The following is an 18,935-nucleotide window of genomic DNA, read 5'->3' as shown; positions in this document are numbered from 1 at the left end:
GCTCTTCAGCATTTCTAATAACAATTGTGCATAGGGTGGCAAGATCCTTAGGTCTTCAGCATTTCTAATAACAATTGTGCATAGGGTGGCAAGATCCTTAGGTCTTCAGCATTTCTAATAACAATTGTGCATAGGGTGGCAAGATCCTTCGGTCTTCAGCATTTCTAATAACAATTGTGCATAGGGTGCCAAGATCCTTAGATCTTCAGCATTTCTAATAACAATTGTGCATAGGGTGCCAAGATCCTTAGGTCTTCAGCATTTCTAATAACAATTGTGCATAGGGTGCCAAGATCCTTAGCTCTTCAGCATTTCTAATAACAATTGTGCATAGGGTGCCAAGATCCTTAGGTCTTCAGCATTTCTATTAACAATTGTGCATAGGGTGCCAAGATCCTTAGGTCTTCAGCATTTCTAATAACAATTGTGCATAGGGTGCCAAGATCCTTAGATCTTCAGCATTTCTAATAACAATTGTGCATAGGGTGCCAAGATCCTTAGATCTTCAGCATTTCTAATAACAATTGTGCATAGGGTGCCAAGATCCTTAGCTCTTCAGCATTTCTAATAACAATTGTGCATAGGGTGCCAAGATCCTTAGATCTTCAGCATTTCCAATAAAATTTGTGCATGAGGTGCCAAGATCCTTAGGTCTTCAGCATTTACAATAACAATTGTGCATAGGGTGCCAAGATCCTTAGATCTTCAGCATTTCCAATAAAATTTGTGCATGAGGTGCCAAGATCCTTAGGTCTTCAGCATTTCCAATAACAATTGTGCATGAGGTGCCAAGATCCTTAGATCTTCAGCATTTCCAATAACAATTGTGCATAGGGTGCCAAGATCCTTAGCTCTTCAGCATTTCCAATAACAATTGTGCATAGGGTGCCAAGATCCTTAGCTCTTCAGCATTTCCAATAACAATTGTGCATAGGGTGCCAAGATCCTTAGCTCTTCAGCATTTCCAATAACAATTGTGCATAGGGTGCCAAGATCCTTAGCTCTTCAGCATTTCCAATAACAATTGTGCATAGGGTGCCAAGATCCTTAGCTCTTCAGCATTTCCAATAACAATTGTGCATAGGGTGCCAAGATCCTTAGCTCTTCAGCATTTCCAATAACAATTGTGCATAGGGTGCCAAGATCCTTAGCTCTTCAGCATTTCCAATAACAATTGTGCATAGGGTGCCAAGATCCTTAGCTCTTCAGCATTTCCAATAACAATTGTGCATAGGGTGCCAAGATCCTTAGCTCTTCAGCATTTCCAATAACAATTGTGCATAGGGTGCCAAGATCCTTAGCTCTTCAGCATTTCCAATAAAATTTGTGCATTAGGTGCCAAGATCCTTAGGTCTTCAGCATTTCTAATAACAATTGTGCATAGGGTGCCAAGATCCTTAGGTCTTCAGCATTTCCAATAAAATTTGTGCATTAGGTGCCAAGATCCTTAGGTCTTCAGCATTTCTAATAACAATTGTGCATAGGGTGCCAAGATCCTTAGCTCTTCAGCATTTCTAATAACAATTGTGCATAGGGTGCCAAGATCCTTAGCTCTTCAGCATTTCTAATAACAATTGTGCATAGGGTGCCAAGATCCTTAGCTCTTCAGCATTTCTAATAACAATTGTGCATAGGGTGCCAAGATCCTTAGATCTTCAGCATTTCCAATAAAATTTGTGCATAGGGTGCCAAGATCCTTAGCTCTTCAGCATTTCCAATAAAATTTGTGCATAGGGTGCCAAGATCCTTAGCTCTTCAGCATTTCTAATAACACTTGCATAGGGTGCCAAGATCCTTAGCTCTTCAGCATTTCCAATAAAATTTGTATATAGGGTGCCAAGATCCTTAGCTCTTCAGCATTTCCAATAACAATTGTGCATAGGGTGCCAAGATCCTTAGCTCTTCAGCATTTCTAATAACAATTGTGCATAGGGTGCCAAGATCCTTAGATCTTCAGCATTTCCAATAAAATTTGTGCATTAGGTGCCAAGATCCTTAGGTCTTCAGCATTTCTAATAACAATTGTGCATAGGGTGCCAAGATCCTTAGCTCTTCAGCATTTCTAATAACAATTGTGCATAGGGTGCCAAGATCCTTAGCTCTTCAGCATTTCTAATAACAATTGTGCATAGGGTGCCAAGATCCTTAGATCTTCAGCATTTCCAATAAAATTTGTGCATTAGGTGCCAAGATCCTTAGGTCTTCAGCATTTCTAATAACAATTGTGCATAGGGTGCCAAGATCCTTAGCTCTTCAGCATTTCTAATAACAATTGTGCATAGGGTGCCAAGATCCTTAGCTCTTCAGCATTTCTAATAACAATTTGTGCATAGGGTGCCAAGATCCTTAGCTCTTCAGCATTTCCAATAAAATTTGTGCATAGGGTGCCAAGATCCTTAGCTCTTCAGCATTTCTAATAACAATTGTGCATAGGGTGCCAAGATCCTTAGCTCTTCAGCATTTCCAATAAAATTTGTGCATAGGGTGCCAAGATCCTTAGCTCTTCAGCATTTCCAATAAAATTTGTGCATAGGGTGCCAAGATCCTTAGCTCTTCAGCATTTCCAATAAAATTTGTGCATAGGGTGCCAAGATCCTTAGCTCTTCAGCATTTCCAATAACAATTGTGCATAGGGTGCCAAGATCCTTAGGTCTTCAGCATTTCTAATAACAATTGTGCATAGGGTGCCAAGATCCTTAGGTCTTCAGCATTTCTAATAACAATTGTGCATAGGGTGCCAAGATCCTTAGCTCTTCAGCATTTCTAATAACAATTGTGCATAGGGTGCCAAGATCCTTAGCTCTTCAGCATTTCTAATAACAATTGTGCATAGGGTGCCAAGATCCTTAGCTCTTCAGCATTTCTAATAACAATTGTGCATAGGGTGCCAAGATCCTTAGCTCTTCAGCATTTCTAATAACAATTGTGCATAGGGTGCCAAGATCCTTAGCTCTTCAGCATTTCTAATAACAATTGTGCATAGGGTGCCAAGATCCTTAGCTCTTCAGCATTTCTAATAACAATTGTGCATAGGGTGCCAAGATCCTTAGGTCTTCAGCATTTCTAATAAAATTTGTGCATGAGGTGCCAAGATCCTTAGGTCTTCAGCATTTCTAATAACAATTGTGCATAGGGTGCCAAGATCCTTAGCTCTTCAGCATTTCTAATAACAATTGTGCATAGGGTGCCAAGATCCTTAGATCTTCAGCATTTCCAATAAAATTTGTGCATGAGGTGCCAAGATCCTTAGGTCTTCAGCATTTCTAATAACAATTGTGCATAGGGTGCCAAGATCCTTAGCTCTCCAGCATTTCTAATAACAATTGTGCATAGGGTGCCAAGATCCCTAGCTCTCCAGCATTTCTAATAACAATTGTGCATAGGGTGCCAAGATCCTTAGCTCTCCAGCATTTCTAATAACAATTGTGCATAGGGTGCCAAGATCCTTAGCTCTCCAGCATTTCTAATAACAATTGTGCATAGGGTGCCAAGATCCTTAGCTCTCCAGCATTTCTAATAACAATTGTGCATAGGGTGCCAAGATCCTTAGATCTTCAGCATTTCCAATAAAATTTGTGCATTAGGTGCCAAGATCCTTAGGTCTTCAGCATTTCTAATAACAATTGTGCATAGGGTGCCAAGATCCTTAGGTCTTCAGCATTTCTAATAACAATTGTGCATAGGGTGCCAAGATCCTTAGGTCTTCAGCATTTCTAATAACAATTGTGCATTAGGTGCCAAGATCCTTAGCTCTTCAGCATTTCTAATAAAATTTGTGCATTAGGTGCCAAGATCCTTAGCTCTTCAGCATTTCTAATAACAATTGTGCATAGGGTGCCAAGATCCTTAGCTCTTCAGCATTTCTAATAACAATTGTGCATAGGGTGCCAAGATCCTTAGCTCTTCAGCATTTCTAATAACAATTGTGCATAGGGTGCCAAGATCCTTAGCTCTTCAGCATTTCTAATAACAATTGTGCATAGGGTGCCAAGATCCTTAGCTCTTCAGCATTTCTAATAACAATTGTGCATAGGGTGCCAAGATCCTTAGCTCTTCAGCATTTTTAATAACAATTGTGCATGAGGTGCCAAGATCCTTAGCTCTTCAGCATTTCTAACAAAATTTGTGCATGAGGTGCCAAGATCCTTAGCTCTTCAGCATTTCTAATAAAATTTGTGCATGAGGTGCCAAGATCCTTAGCTCTTCAGCATTTCTAATAAAATTTGTGCATTAGGTGCCAAGATCCTTAGCTCTTCAGCATTTCCAATAAAATTTATGCATTAGGTGCCAAGATCCTTAGCTCTTCAGCATTTCCAATAAAATTTATGCATTAGGTGCCAAGATCCTTAGCTCTTCAGCATTTCTAATAACAATTGTGCATAGGGTGCCAAGATCCTTAGCTCTTCAGCATTTCTAATAACAATTGTGCATAGGGTGCCAAGATCCTTAGCTCTTCAGCATTTCTAATAACAATTGTGCATAGGGTGCCAAGATCCTTAGCTCTTCAGCATTTCTAATAACAATTGTGCATAGGGTGCCAAGATCCTTAGCTCTTCAGCATTTCTAATAACAATTGTGCATGAGGTGCCAAGATCCTTAGCTCTTCAGCATTTCCAATAAAATTTGTGCATGAGGTGCCAAGATCCTTAGCTCTTCAGCATTTCCAATGAAATTTGTGCATGAGGTGCCAAGATCCTTAGCTCTTCAGCATTTCCAATAAAATTTGTGCATGAGGTGCCAAGATCCTTAGCTCTTCAGCATTTCTAATAACACTTGTGCATAGGGTGCCAAGATCCTTAGGTCTTCAGCATTTCTAATAACACTTGTGCATAGGGTGCCAAGATCCTTAGGTCTTCAGCATTTCTAATAACACTTGTGCATAGGGTGCCAAGATCCTTAGGTCTTCAGCATTTTTAATAACACTTGTGCATAGGGTGCCAAGATCCTTAGGTCTTCAGCATTTCTAATAACACTTGTGCATAGGGTGCCAAGATCCTTAGGTCTTCAGCATTTCTAATAACACTTGTGCATAGGGTGCCAAGATCCTTAGCTCTTCAGCATTTCTAATAACAATTGTGCATAGTGTGCCAAGATCCTTAGCTCTTCAGCATTTCTAATAAAATTTGTGCATTAGGTGCCAAGATCCTTAGCTCTTCAGCATTTCCAATAAAATTTGTGCATGAGGTGCCAAGATCCTTAGCTCTTCAGCATTTCCAATAAAATTTGTGCATGAGGTGCCAAGATCCTTAGCTCTTCAGCATTTCTAATAACACTTGCATAGGGTGCCAAGATCCTTAGGTCTTCAGCATTTCTAATAACACTTGTGCATAGGGTGCCAAGATCCTTAGGTCTTCAGCATTTCTAATAACACTTGTGCATAGGGTGCCAAGATCCTTAGCTCTTCAGCATTTCTAATAACACTTGTGCATAGGGTGCCAAGATCCTTAGCTCTTCAGCATTTCTAATAACACTTGTGCATAGGGTGCCAAGATCCTTAGCTCTTCAGCATTTCTAATAACACTTGTGCATAGGGTGCCAAGATCCTTAGCTCTTCAGCATTTCTAATAACACTTGTGCATAGGGTGCCAAGATCCTTAGCTCTTCAGCATTTCTAATAACACTTGTGCATAGGGTGCCAAGATCCTTAGCTCTTCAGCATTTCTAATAACACTTGTGCATAGGGTGCCAAGATCCTTAGCTCTTCAGCATTTCTAATAACAATTGTGCAAGAGGTGCCAAGATCCTTAGGTCTTCAGCATTTCTAATAACAATTGTGCATAGGGTGCCAAGATCCTTAGCTCTTCAGCATTTCTAATAACAATTGTGCATAGGGTGCCAAGATCCTTAGATCTTCAGCATTTCTAATAACAATTGTGCATAGGGTGCCAAGATCCTTAGATCTTCAGCATTTCCAATAAAATTTGTGCATTAGGTGCCAAGGTCCTTAGATCTTCAGCATTTCTAATAACAATTGTGCATAGGGTGCCAAGATCCTTAGCTCTTCAGCATTTCTAATAACAATTGTGCATAGGGTGCCAAGATCCTTAGCTCTTCAGCATTTCTAATAACAATTGTGCATAGGGTGCCAAGATCCTTAGCTCTTCAGCATTTCTAATAACAATTGTGCATAGGGTGCCAAGATCCTTAGCTCTTCAGCATTTCTAATAACAATTGTGCATAGGGTGCCAAGATCCTTAGCTCTTCAGCATTTCTAATAACAATTGTGCATAGGGTGCCAAGATCCTTAGCTCTTCAGCATTTCTAATAACAATTGTGCATAGGGTGCCAAGATCCTTAGCTCTTCAGCATTTCTAATAACAATTGTGGATTAGGTGCCAAGGTCCTTAGATCTTCAGCATTTCTAATAACAATTGTGCATAGGGTGCCAAGATCCTTAGCTCTTCAGCATTTCTAATAACAATTGTGCATAGGGTGCCAAGATCCTTAGCTCTTCAGCATTTCTAATAACAATTGTGCATAGGGTGCCAAGATCCTTAGCTCTTCAGCATTTCTAATAACAATTGTGCATAGGGTGCCAAGATCCTTAGCTCTTCAGCATTTCCAATAAAATTTGTGCATTAGGTGCCAAGATCCTTAGCTCTTCAGCATTTCTAATAACAATTGTGCATAGGGTGCCAAGATCCTTAGCTCTTCAGCATTTCTAATAACAATTGTGCATAGGGTGCCAAGATCCTTAGCTCTTCAGCATTTCTAATAACAATTGTGCATAGGGTGCCAAGATCCTTAGCTCTTCAGCATTTCTAATAACAATTGTGCATAGGGTGCCAAGATCCTTAGCTCTTCAGCATTTCTAATAACAATTGTGCATAGGGTGCCAAGATCCTTAGCTCTTCAGCATTTCTAATAACAATTGTGCATAGGGTGCCAAGATCCTTAGCTCTTCAGCATTTCTAATAACAATTGTGCATAGGGTGCCAAGATCCTTAGCTCTTCAGCATTTCTAATAACAATTGTGGATTAGGTGCCAAGGTCCTTAGATCTTCAGCATTTCTAATAACAATTGTGCATAGGGTGCCAAGATCCTTAGCTCTTCAGCATTTCTAATAACAATTGTGCATAGGGTGCCAAGATCCTTAGCTCTTCAGCATTTCTAATAACAATTGTGCATAGGGTGCCAAGATCCTTAGCTCTTCAGCATTTCTAATAACAATTGTGCATAGGGTGCCAAGATCCTTAGCTCTTCAGCATTTCCAATAAAATTTGTGCATTAGGTGCCAAGATCCTTAGGTCTTCAGCATTTCTAATAACAATTGTGCATAGGGTGCCAAGATCCTTAGCTCTTCAGCATTTCCAATAAAATTTGTGCATTAGGTGCCAAGATCCTTAGCTCTTCAGCATTTCTAATAACAATTGTGCATAGGGTGCCAAGATCCTTAGCTCTTCAGCATTTCTAATAACAATTGTGCATAGGGTGCCAAGATCCTTAGCTCTTCAGCATTTCTAATAACAATTGTGCATAGGGTGCCAAGATCCTTAGCTCTTCAGCATTTCTAATAACAATTGTGCATAGGGTGCCAAGATCCTTAGCTCTTCAGCATTTCTAATAACAATTGTGCATAGGGTGCCAAGATCCTTAGCTCTTCAGCATTTCTAATAACAATTGTGCATAGGGTGCCAAGATCCTTAGCTCTTCAGCATTTCTAATAACAATTGTGCATAGGGTGCCAAGATCCTTAGCTCTTCAGCATTTCTAATAACAATTGTGCATAGGGTGCCAAGATCCTTAGATCTTCAGCATTTCCAATAAAATTTGTGCATGAGGTGCCAAGATCCTTAGCTCTTCAGCATTTCTAATAACAATTGTGCATAGGGTGCCAAGATCCTTAGCTCTTCAGCATTTCTAATAACAATTGTGCATAGGGTGCCAAGATCCTTAGCTCTTCAGCATTTCTAATAACAATTGTGCATAGTGTGCCAAGATCCTTAGATCTTCAGCATTTCCAATAAAATTTGTGCATTAGGTGCCAAGATCCTTAGGTCTTCAGCATTTCTAATAACAATTGTGCATAGGGTGCCAAGATCCTTAGCTCTTCAGCATTTCTAATAACAATTGTGCATAGGGTGCCAAGATCCTTAGGTCTTCAGCATTTCCAATAACAATTGTGCATAAGGTGCCAAGATCCTTAGATCTTCAACATTTCTAATAACAATGGTGCATGGGGTGCCAAGATTCTTGGCTCTTCAGCATTTCCAATACCTAATTTTCAATATTAAACTTACCCGATAATCATGTAGCTGTCAACTCCGTTGCCCGACAGAATTCTATGGAGGGATACGCCAGCTATCACAATACTAGAAGGGGGTGTACTTACCAGCGCCACCTGTGGCCAGGTACTCAATCATTAGTTGTTTACACCTCCTCAATTATTCCTCTGTCGTGCTTCCGGCTAGACGTTCTGGGATACGCTCATGGTCTTCGAGTTTATTCATGGATATTTGGTGAAGTATTCTCTTAGATTAACGGCTGTCGCATACTGGAATCCTTTTTATATTAGCTAGTTAGCTTTTATATAAACTCTGATTAACGGTTAATGAATTTTTGCTTGTTTTTTGGATCACCCTTTGACTTACTCTTTGAAACAAGATGTCTGACGTTTCGCAAGCTCCCTCCCATAGACGATGTAGGTCTTGCAATAGGCGTATTCCGAAGGTCTCGGTAGATCCTCACACCGCTTGTTCTGACTGTAGGGACAGGCCCTGTCTATTAGAAAATCGGTGTGAGGAGTGCGCCGGACTTTCGGAATTGGATTTTGTACGTCTTTTAAAATATTCATCCAAGTTAGAGAGAACTAGAGCTAGGAGAAGTTCTTCTCACTCTTCTATGTTTTCCTCACCTCATGATCCCCTACCTTTTCCTACCCCTGTAGTGGCTACCCCCGAACCTACTGTGTGCCCTCCGCCTGATATGTCAACTGTTTTGCGTGCTATTCAGGCGTTAGGAGACAAGGTAGAATCAGTGGTAAGTGACCATAAGTCTCTGATGGCCGAGGTTAAAGAACTGAAGGTCAAGAGTGCAGTGGGTGGAAATAGTGCCAGTGCTGTGACGAGTGCTAGTGTCTGTGCAGTGCCAAGTGCTAGTGGTGCCAGTGTGGTGCGTGAGGATTTTTCTGTGCGAGCCAGTCGTCCTCCCAGTCCGGGACCTCTTGCAAGCTCCCATGCCCAGGGGAGAAGCAATGTCGAAGGGCTTAAGGGTTCGACAGGCCTTGTTAGGCGCACAGAATTATCCTCGGTGGTTGCGGGCGTGTCTTCCTTAGACCGTCACTCCCACCTGCAGACGATTGAGCCCGTCTTCTCGTCCGCTGATCTTCATGCAGGGAAGAAACGTTGGTCTCAGGTCTCGAGACCGCTGAAACGTAGAGTTCAGTCAGCGAGTGCTCAGCCAGGTTGCAGTCATTGGCTCAGCTCCGACTCGCCTCTGTCATCGATCGACAGTACTCCGCCCAAGAGGAGTAAGGTTCTGCCTATACAGACCCCGACTGTGACTTTACCTCAGTCTTTTATCGCTTCTGCCGACCCCAAGTGGACCCTGCTTCAGTCCATGCAAGTTCAGCTTTCGGACTTAATGCGTGAATGTCGGGCTGAGAGTGTTGCACCTCCTGCACTCCCTCCACCTGTTCTCGCTGCACCTGTGCTCGCCCAGCCTGCACCTGCTCCGCCTGTGCTCTCCCAGCCTGCACCTGCTCTGCCTGCACTCCCTCCACCTGTTCTCGCTGCACCTGTGCTCGCCCAGCCTGCACCTGCTCCGCCTGTGCTCGCCCAGCCTGCACCTGCTCCGCCTGGTCGCAGCACCATCTGCCAGGCGTACGATGTTGCACCACTTTCGGAGTTTGCTGTTCACAGTGTTGTTCAGCCTCAGCCTTCTTTAAGGCAACCTTTGCTTGGGGATCAGGAGAGTTACACTCTTCCTCCTCCTCCCCTTGCTGCTCCACCAGTGGTGCAACTCTCGGTTGGGGTACAACAACCTCTCCCCTCCGTGAGTCTGTCTGCTGCACCAGCGCTGCACCGAGTTCAACCCTCATCTAGGCAAGCTCATCTACACCATGCACTTGCGCCTCAGGAGCCTCAGCTTGCTAGAACTTTACCTTGTTCTGCGCAGCCTCAACCTTCTCATGCTCCACTCATCTCTCAGGAACAGGAACGGACTACACCGCCTCCGTCCTCCGTTCAGCTGGTGCATTCCTTGGGTGCAACTCTTGCTAGGAGTCAACCTCCTTCACCCTTGCACCTGCCTTCTGCTCCGACTGTTGTTCAACCTATGCAGTCTGAACCTCAGGTTTTCCCTCAAGTTGAGGAAACCTCTGCTGTTGTTCCTACCCGTTCTGACTCTGCGGTTCAGCATTCTGGTCCTTTTGCTTCGCTACCTTCTGCTGATGAAGTGTCGGATGATGAGGAGGCACATCTTGATCCCTCATCAGACGTGGAGGAGTCTAAGCCTTCTCCATTGTCTGTTGATTTTAGAAAGGTCTTGGCTCTACTCAGGGAGCTTTACCCTGACCACTTCGTCTCTGCTGTTCCCCGCTCTCCTCCATCTGAGTTTTCGCTAGGCGTGCAACAAGCTAAGTCGTGCTATACTAAGCTTGTCCTAGCTAGATCCTCCAAGAGGGCCTTAAGGATCTTAGGGGATTGGCTTCAGTCTAAACAACACCTGGGCAAGACTTCCTTCATGTTCCCTCCAACGAAGCTCGCATCGAAAGGTTGCGTTTGGTATGCCACAGGGGAAGCACCAGGCTTGGGAGTTCCTGCCTCTGCCCAGGCTGACTTCTCAAGTCTGGTGGACTCGCCTAGGAGGACTGCGATGAGACGCTCGAAGGTTTGTTGGACCTTCTCAGACCTGGATCATCTTCTGAAAGGGTTGTTCAGAGCTTTCGAGATGTTCAATTTTCTCGACTGGTGCCTGGGAGCCCTCAGCAAGAAAACATCTCCTGCGGACAAAGACTCTGCCATGTTAATTATGTCCTGCATGGATAAGGCTATCAGGGATGGATCGGGTGAGCTAGCGTCGTTATTTGTATCAGGGGTGTTGAAGAAAAGAGAACAACTGTGTTCCTTCCTCTCAGCCAGCATTACACCGTGCCAGCGGTCACAGCTCCTTTTTGCTCCACTCTCAAAGTTCCTCTTTCCCGAGGAGCTAGTTAAGGACTTGTCGGCTGCCCTGATACAGAAGGACACGCACGATCTTGTAGCTTCATCGGCTCGTAAGTCTAAGGTTACCACCTCTGTCCCCAAGACTTATCGCTCTCCAGTGGCTGATACCCCGGCCACTAGGTTCATACCGCCCTTTCGTGGTAGAGCCCCCAGCCGAGGAAGCTCCCGTCCAGACTCTCACAGGGGCAAGTCTAAGAAAGGACCCAGGACATCCAAAGGAAAGCACTGACTCTCAGATTCTCCAGACAACAGTAGGTGCCAGGCTCAAGATCTTCTGGCAAGCCTGGGAGAAGAGAGGTGCAGACGCACAGTCTGTCAGTTGGCTGAGGTACGGTTACAGGATTCCATTCTGCCTCAAACCGCCTCTGACCACATCGCCCATCAACCTCTCTCCCAACTACAAAGAAGAGGACAAGAGGCTAGCATTGCAACAGGAGGTGTCGCTACTTGTGCAGAAGAAGGCAGTGGTTATAGTCCGGGACCATCAATCCCCGGGCTTCTACAACCGTCTCTTTCTTGTGGCCAAAAAGACAGGAGGTTGGAGACCGGTGCTGGACGTCAGCTCTCTCAACGAGTATGTCACCAAGCAGACGTTCACAATGGAGACGACCAAGTCGGTCTTAGCAGCGGTCAGACAGGAGGACTGGATGGTCTCGTTGGACTTGAAAGATGCATACTTTCACGTTCCCATTCATCCAGACTCCCAACCTTTCCTGAGATTCGTTTTCGGAAAGGTTGTCTATCAGTTCCAAGCCCTGTGTTTTGGCCTAAGCACAGCTCCTATGGTCTTTACTCATCTGATGAGGAATGTAGCGAAATTCCTGCACTTATCGAACATCAGAGCCTCCCTCTACCTAGACGACTGGCTGTTGAGAGCCTCCACGAGTCGTCGTTGTCTGGAGAACCTCTCTTGGACTTTAGATCTAATCAGAGACCTAGGTCTATTAGTCAATTTAGAGAAATCTCAACTCATTCCCTCCCAATCCATTGTGTACCTGGGAATGGAGATTCAGAGTCGGGATTTTCGGGCTTTTCCATCGGCCCCCAGGATAAACCAAGCCCTACAGTGCATCATGAGCATGCTGAAGAGGAGCAATTGCTCAGTGAGACAGTGGATGAGTCTCACAGGGACCCTCTCATCTCTGGCCCTGTTTGTCGAGCTAGGGAGACTCCACCTCCGCCCTCTTCAATTCCATCTTGCAGCTCATTGGGACAAGGGCTCGACTCTAGAAGCAGTCTCTATCCCTATCAACCAAGAGATGAAGACCACTCTCCGGTGGTGGAAGCACAATCTTCTTCTCAAGGAGGGTCTATCATTGGCCATCCAGACCCCCCATCTTCTTCTCTTCTCGGATGCATCGGACTCGGGCTGGGGTGCGACCTTGGACGGACGGGAATGCTCAGGAGTGTGGAACAAGGAACAAGGATTACTCCACATCAATTGCAAGGAACTGTTAGCAGTCCATCTTGCCCTGTTGAACTTCAAGTCCCTCCTGCTAGGCAAAGTGGTGGAGGTGAATTCAGACAACACCACAGCCTTGGCTTACATCTCCAAGCAAGGAGGGACCCATTCGAGGAGCCTTTACGAGATCGCAAGGGACCTCCTCATTTGGTCAAGAGGTCTAAACCTCACTCTGGTCACGAGGTTCATCCAGGGCGATATGAATGTTTCAGCGGATCGCCTCAGCAGAAGGAATCAGGTCATTCCCACGGAATGGACCCTCCACAAGAGTGTGTGCAACAGACTTTGGACGTTGTGGGGTCAACCTACCATAGACCTGTTTGCCACCTCCATCACCAAGAGACTTCCGCTTTATTGTTCCCCTGTTCCAGACCCTGCAGCGGTTCATGTAGATGCTTTCCTTCTGAACTGGTCCCATCTCGACCTGTACGCATTCCCTCCGTTCAAGATTATAAACAAAGTTCTGCAGAAATTCGTCTCGCACGAAGGGACACGGCTGACGCTGGTTGCTCCCCTTTGGCCTGCAAGAGAATGGTACACAGAGGTACGTCAATGGCTAGTCGACTTCCCCAGGACTCTACCTCTAAGAGTGGACCTTCTACGTCAACCACACGTAGACAGGTTGCACCCAAACCTCCACGCTCTTCGACTGACTGCCTTCAGACTGTCGAAAGATTCGCTAGAGCTAGAGGCTTTTCGAAGGAGGCAGCCAGTGCGATTGCCAGAGCTAGAAGAATTTCCACTCGTAGAGTCTACCAGTCTAAGTGGGAGGTCTTCCGAAGCTGGTGTAGAGCCAATTCAATATCCTCTACCAATACCTCTGTGATCCAAATAGCTGACTTCCTTATTCATCTTAGGAATGAGAGATCCCTTTCAACTTCTACAATTAAAGGGTATAGGAGCATGTTGGCCTCAGTCCTCCGCCACAGGGGTTTGGACCTGTCTTCCAACAAGGACCTTCAAGACATTCTCAAGTCTTTTGAGACGTCTAAAGAACGTCGTCTTTCCACTCCAGGCTGGAATCTGGACGTAGTCTTAAGGTTCCTTATGACATCTAGGTTCGAACCTCTCCAGTCAGCTTCCTTCAAGGATCTTACCCTCAAGACTGCTTTTCTCATTTGCCTTGCAACAGCTAAGAGAGTCAGTGAGGTTCATGCCTTCAGCAAGAACATTGGTTTCACAACCGAATCAGCTACATGTTCTTTTCAGCTTGGATTCCTAGCAAAGAACGAACTTCCTTCACGTCCTTGGCCTAGATCGTTCGAAATACCTAGCCTCTCCAACATGGTAGGTAACGAACTAGAGAGAGTTCTTTGCCCTGTCAGAGCTCTCAAATATTATCTGAAGAGGTCTAAACCTATTCGAGGACAGTCAGAAGCCTTATGGTGTGCCATCAAGAAACCCTCGAGACCCATGTCCAAGAATGGGCTTTCGTACTATATAAGGCTTCTGATCAGAGAAGCACATTCTCACTTAAAGGAGGAAGACCTTGCGTTGCTGAAGGTAAGGACCCACGAAGTAAGAGCTGTTGCTACTTCGTTGGCCTTTAATAAAAACCGTTCTCTGCAGAGCATTATGGATGCAACCTATTGGAGGAGCAAGTCAGTGTTTGCATCATTTTATCTGAAAGATGTCCAGTCTCTTTACGAGAACTGCTACACCCTGGGACCATTCGTAGCAGCGAGTGCAGTAGTAGGTGAGGGCTCAGCCACTACATTCCCATAATCCCATAACCTTTTTAACCTTTCTCTTGAATACTTTTATTGTTGTTTTTATGGTTGTTACGGTAGGCTAAGAAGCCTTCCGCATCCTTGGATTTGGCGGGTGGTCTATTCATTCTTGAGAAGCGCCTGGGTTAAAGGTTTGGTAGAGGTCCTTTAGTAGGGTTGCAACCCCTTGTACTTTGGCACCTTTGGGTTGATTCAGCCTCCAAGAGGAACGCTGCGCTCAGTAAGGAAGACGAACTTTAAATAAAAGGCAGAGTAACGGTTCTATTCGACTTCCTTACCAGGTACTTATTATTTCATTGTTATTTGAGATAACTGTTATATGAAATTTGGGGATACTTAGCTATCCTTTAATCATGTACACTGGTTTTCACCCACCTCCCTGGGTGTGAATCAGCTACATGATTATCGGGTAAGTTTAATATTGAAAAATGTTATTTTTATTAATAAAATAAATTTTTGAATATACTTACCCGATAATCATGATTTAATCGACCCTCCCTTTCCTCCCCAGAGAGAACCAGTGGACCGAGGAATAATTGAGGAGGTGTAAACAACAAATGATTGAGTACCTGGCCACAGGTGGCGCTGGTAAGTACACCCCCTTCTAGTATTGTGATAGCTGGCGTATCCCTCCATAGAATTCTGTCGGGCAACGGAGTTGACAGCTACATGATTATCGGGTAAGTATATTCAAAAATTTATTTTATTAATAAAAATAACATGTTTTGAGTTCCAAGGATAATTTTTTTAACCAGTTGAAATGGGTGCAGTACTTCCTCCGACCCAAGGATGAGTCTCATGTGTAAGGGATGATGGTCTGTATATGTTTGGGAAAAAACGACAGATTTGAAGGTAATTTGTATTTTTTGCTAACTATTCAAACGTTACTCCCTGATTCATATTTACCCTCCTTCACTAACCCTGAAGTAAGTCCCAGTTATAATTAAAGTGAGTTGTTTGTGAGGAAGTAGGAAGTGCCTTCCACCTACTGGTCTGGTATCTACTGGCTAGTTGTTTACACCTCGTTAAATGTTTTAGCTGCTGTATTTCAGCTTGTGCTGTTATCATTCTCCTGTTTAAGGGACTCGGGTTAATAGTTTTTGTCTTTGGTTTGGTAGACAAGCACAAGTCTATATATATTTGTTTCTAAATATGATTACATTCTTATAACAAGTGTATGGATTGGGAGGTTTATTATTAAAGGTTTTAGTAAAAGCAAAGCACAACTGTGTAATGCTAAAGTCTTGAATGAAGGAAGCTAGAGGTGTTTTTATCTTTTTCTCCTTGATTTATTTAAGGAATCTCACACAAACTGCACCTATTGACTATTAGGACAAAAGTTGAGGAAAGAGGTTTTTATTTATGCAACATAAAATACTAAAATTGGCTTGTCTTTTGGTATAATCACCCCACATATTTTTATTACAGATAATTATTATCAGAATTTCTTATATAGAATTATCTTTTTTCTTAGGATGAAGAAGTGGCCATTGTTTGGGACCAACAAGACCTTCATACTTTTTTCAAAGATGGTGGTACTGTTCTCTCAACTACATGTTCTGTTCTATCAGAAATTGATTTTTTTGATAGATATTTTTTAGTCAGGGTACCTTATAACCTAGATCTCACTTCCAAAGATTCAGCTGCATCCATCAAAAAGGTGATTACAAATTTGAAAGAAATTTTGGAGTCTCCAGCAGCTTGCTTTAGGTTACAAAACACAACACTTTTGTTACAAAATAGTGAGGATGGTATTCTGAATCTAGGGGGCTTGTTTAGTGACGTGGATGAAGCAATTGAAGAAATTCTGAAAGGGTTAGGAAAAAAGAAGGCACTGTATCAAACAGCAGTATTCAAGTTGATGTTGAACAGAAGTGTTGGACGTGATAGTTATGCCCCTGTGGTTCGAGTAGATAACAGAAAAACAAATATTTTGGTTACACATTTAAATGGAGAAGTTGTTATGTACCTAGAAAAATCAGTTCCTGTTTGCAATGTAGCAAAACATTTAGCAGAAGGAATTGTTCAGCAATTAGATTTAGCAGAGTACTGGATGAATAGGCAGTTGCAAGAGGATAAACTTCAAGGTTCTTTAGCAACATTTAATTCTTTGCACTATACTACTGGACACTTGATGAGTCTTTTATACCCAGATAAATGTGATGAAACCTTATTGGAGTCATATAGAAAGGAAGTTCATAAATCTTTGATACTTCCACTTGATAGGCCAGTTGTGAGAAGACTCAACAAAATACCAGCTTTACCAGACAACAAACATGCTGTTTTAACAAATACCCACATAGGCGTTAAACCCTCTGGAGTGGATGGTGAAGTTAGTATTGTGCTTGGAACTTATGGTTATCACCACTATATGCAAGATCGCTTTGATGACAATAAGTGGGGTTGTGCTTATAGATCACTGCAAACTTTAATATCTTGGTTTAGATATCAAGGATATACTGATAAACCAATTCCAACTCATAGGGAAATCCAGAAATGTCTTGTAAATATTGGAGATAAACCATCATCATTTATAGGCTCAACTCAATGGATTGGTTCAACAGAAGTAGGATTTGTCCTGGAATCGATGTTCAACATCACATCGAGATTCATTAATGTCAGTAGTGGAGCCGAGTTGGTCTATAAAGGGAGAGAACTAGCTATGCATTTTAAATTACAAGGTTCTCCTATAATGATTGGTGGAGGAGTGCTTGCTCATACCATAATTGGCGTAGATTTTAATCCTGAAACTGGAGATATAAGTTATTTAATCCTTGATCCTCATTATACAGGATCAGAAGACTTGAGCACCATTCAAAGTAAAGGCTGGTGTGGCTGGAAAGGTCCAGATTTTTGGAAGACTGATGCTTACTATAATTTGTGTCTTCCGCAACGTCCTATTTGCATTTAAGTACAACGTACAGTATGTAAGGGGGTGCTATATTTGTTTTATCAGTTTGGATGCTAAGCCATCCGCTATGCTGTGTATACAGTTATGTTACTTTTATAATTCTATTAGAGCTCTTTAAAATGCAATAAAAATTCCTAATTTCCGTAATATAAAGTTGACGAAGCCTCGGATAACCATCAAATTATATTTTAGAAATATTAAATATAATTCCTAAATAGTTGGTATTTTCATAGTTATTTGTGCAGTGTTGAAGGGTTGGTTTAGTATAGAACTATATATCTGCATAATTTGGCAAATTACATGGAAAACGAATTTTTATATATTTTATATTTACAGTATTGATATTTATATTTTGTTGTACATTTCAAAACTATACAAAAATATTTCACTAACCTGCGGTGGTATTTGTTAGATATAACTTGCCGTACTTTAACATTTTGTAATAAAATCCTCTTTCATCGTTTAAATTTGGTTTTATAGCTCCTTATCAAGGTCTGAAGATATATTTTATGGTAATTCAATGTATTCTCGATATTTCCCCTTAACAAAAGTTAAAGTGCATTAATTATGATTAGGTTTTGTCTTTTGGTGATTCTATTTTGATACATTTTGATTTATGAGCAGAATAAGTCAGGAAAAGTATTTTATCCAGAAAACTGACTTCAAAGCCTTAATGCAAATACTGCTTAAAGGATTTTCCTTTTAAAGCAATAAGATTAAGTTAATTTTTTTTATAATGATTGAAGTTTAATACTATTTTGTAATTGGATAAACTTTAGTTGTTCTTATGCAAATACAAAACTTGTCATTTTATTTCGAAATATTGTCTGGTGAGAACTAGCACAGTCATTGAAACGTTGATAAGATAGTTGGGTAACGACAGCAGAGGTGAGGAGAACCAGTTACCCCACCCTGCCTGATCGAGTTCAGCCACTTTTATCTTCAGCCACATTGAGTGATGACATGCACTGATGATCATCTTCACTCATCATACTGTTGGATCTTTCTCTTTTACTTTTGACTTATTAGTTTTAATTGTTTTAATTTGTAATGGTTGAATAGAAGGCTATGCGTAAGTGTCCTAGTTTATGTAGGACCTGTCCATTGATCCTCATTACCTGTACCTTTATATAGGGGTATTCTTGTGTGCAAGTTGGTCTAAACTGCAAGGAAAGTTTACCAGGAAGAGGAAGAACTCCTTTAGCAGAAATACTCCCTTTTGATGCTGAAGAACTTTTTTGGGCCTTTTCTCTCCCCCACTCAACCTTGACCCTTTCTTATATCTGCAGTTACTCCTCAGGGAGGAAGCTTGAGAAGGATGACCTACCTTCACTCAGCACATGATTCTCTTTGTTGTGTGAATGTTTCCTCCCAAAAGACATGCCTGTATTGGATGTATCATTTTGACCTAGGAACCTTTGCTCAGTTTGGTTATGGGCAATGAGAAGTGCTTCAGTGTTTTTCATGGTTTGAGGCCTCTTACAGATTTCCATGTTCATAACTAGCTTTTAGAAGGTTCTGGGGTGGGTAGATTCTCAAATCTCTGTACATAGGAATCCACTTTGGTTCAGCTAGTTTAGAAAGTTCTTGCCTCCCATGCTTACTCAGTAGGATCTACATTACAGAGGGAAATGGTGCTACTCTTCTACATGTTGATCCATCAGTG

At 42.4% G+C, this 18,935-nt stretch overlaps 1 protein-coding gene across 1 annotated transcript in view; it reads left to right on the top strand.

The window, feature by feature from the left end:
- The window catches only part of Ufsp2 (UFM1 specific peptidase 2), a 40,972-nt gene extending 23,236 nt beyond the window's left edge, over nucleotides 1-17,736 (top strand). The window contains exon 3 of the mRNA XM_068389624.1: nucleotides 15,833-17,736. Within this exon, the coding sequence (XP_068245725.1) occupies nucleotides 15,833-17,269 (1,437 nt within the window). The 3' untranslated portion in view covers nucleotides 17,270-17,736. The remainder of the gene's footprint in view (nucleotides 1-15,832) is intronic.
- Nucleotides 17,737-18,935: the final 1,199 nt, after the last annotated feature.

Source organism: Palaemon carinicauda, chromosome 16, assembly GCF_036898095.1.
Source record: "Palaemon carinicauda isolate YSFRI2023 chromosome 16, ASM3689809v2, whole genome shotgun sequence".
Lineage (NCBI taxonomy): Eukaryota > Metazoa > Arthropoda > Malacostraca > Decapoda > Palaemonidae > Palaemon > Palaemon carinicauda.
Note: the sequence above shows the minus strand (reverse complement) of the source record. Positions and strands in the feature narration are given on the sequence as shown.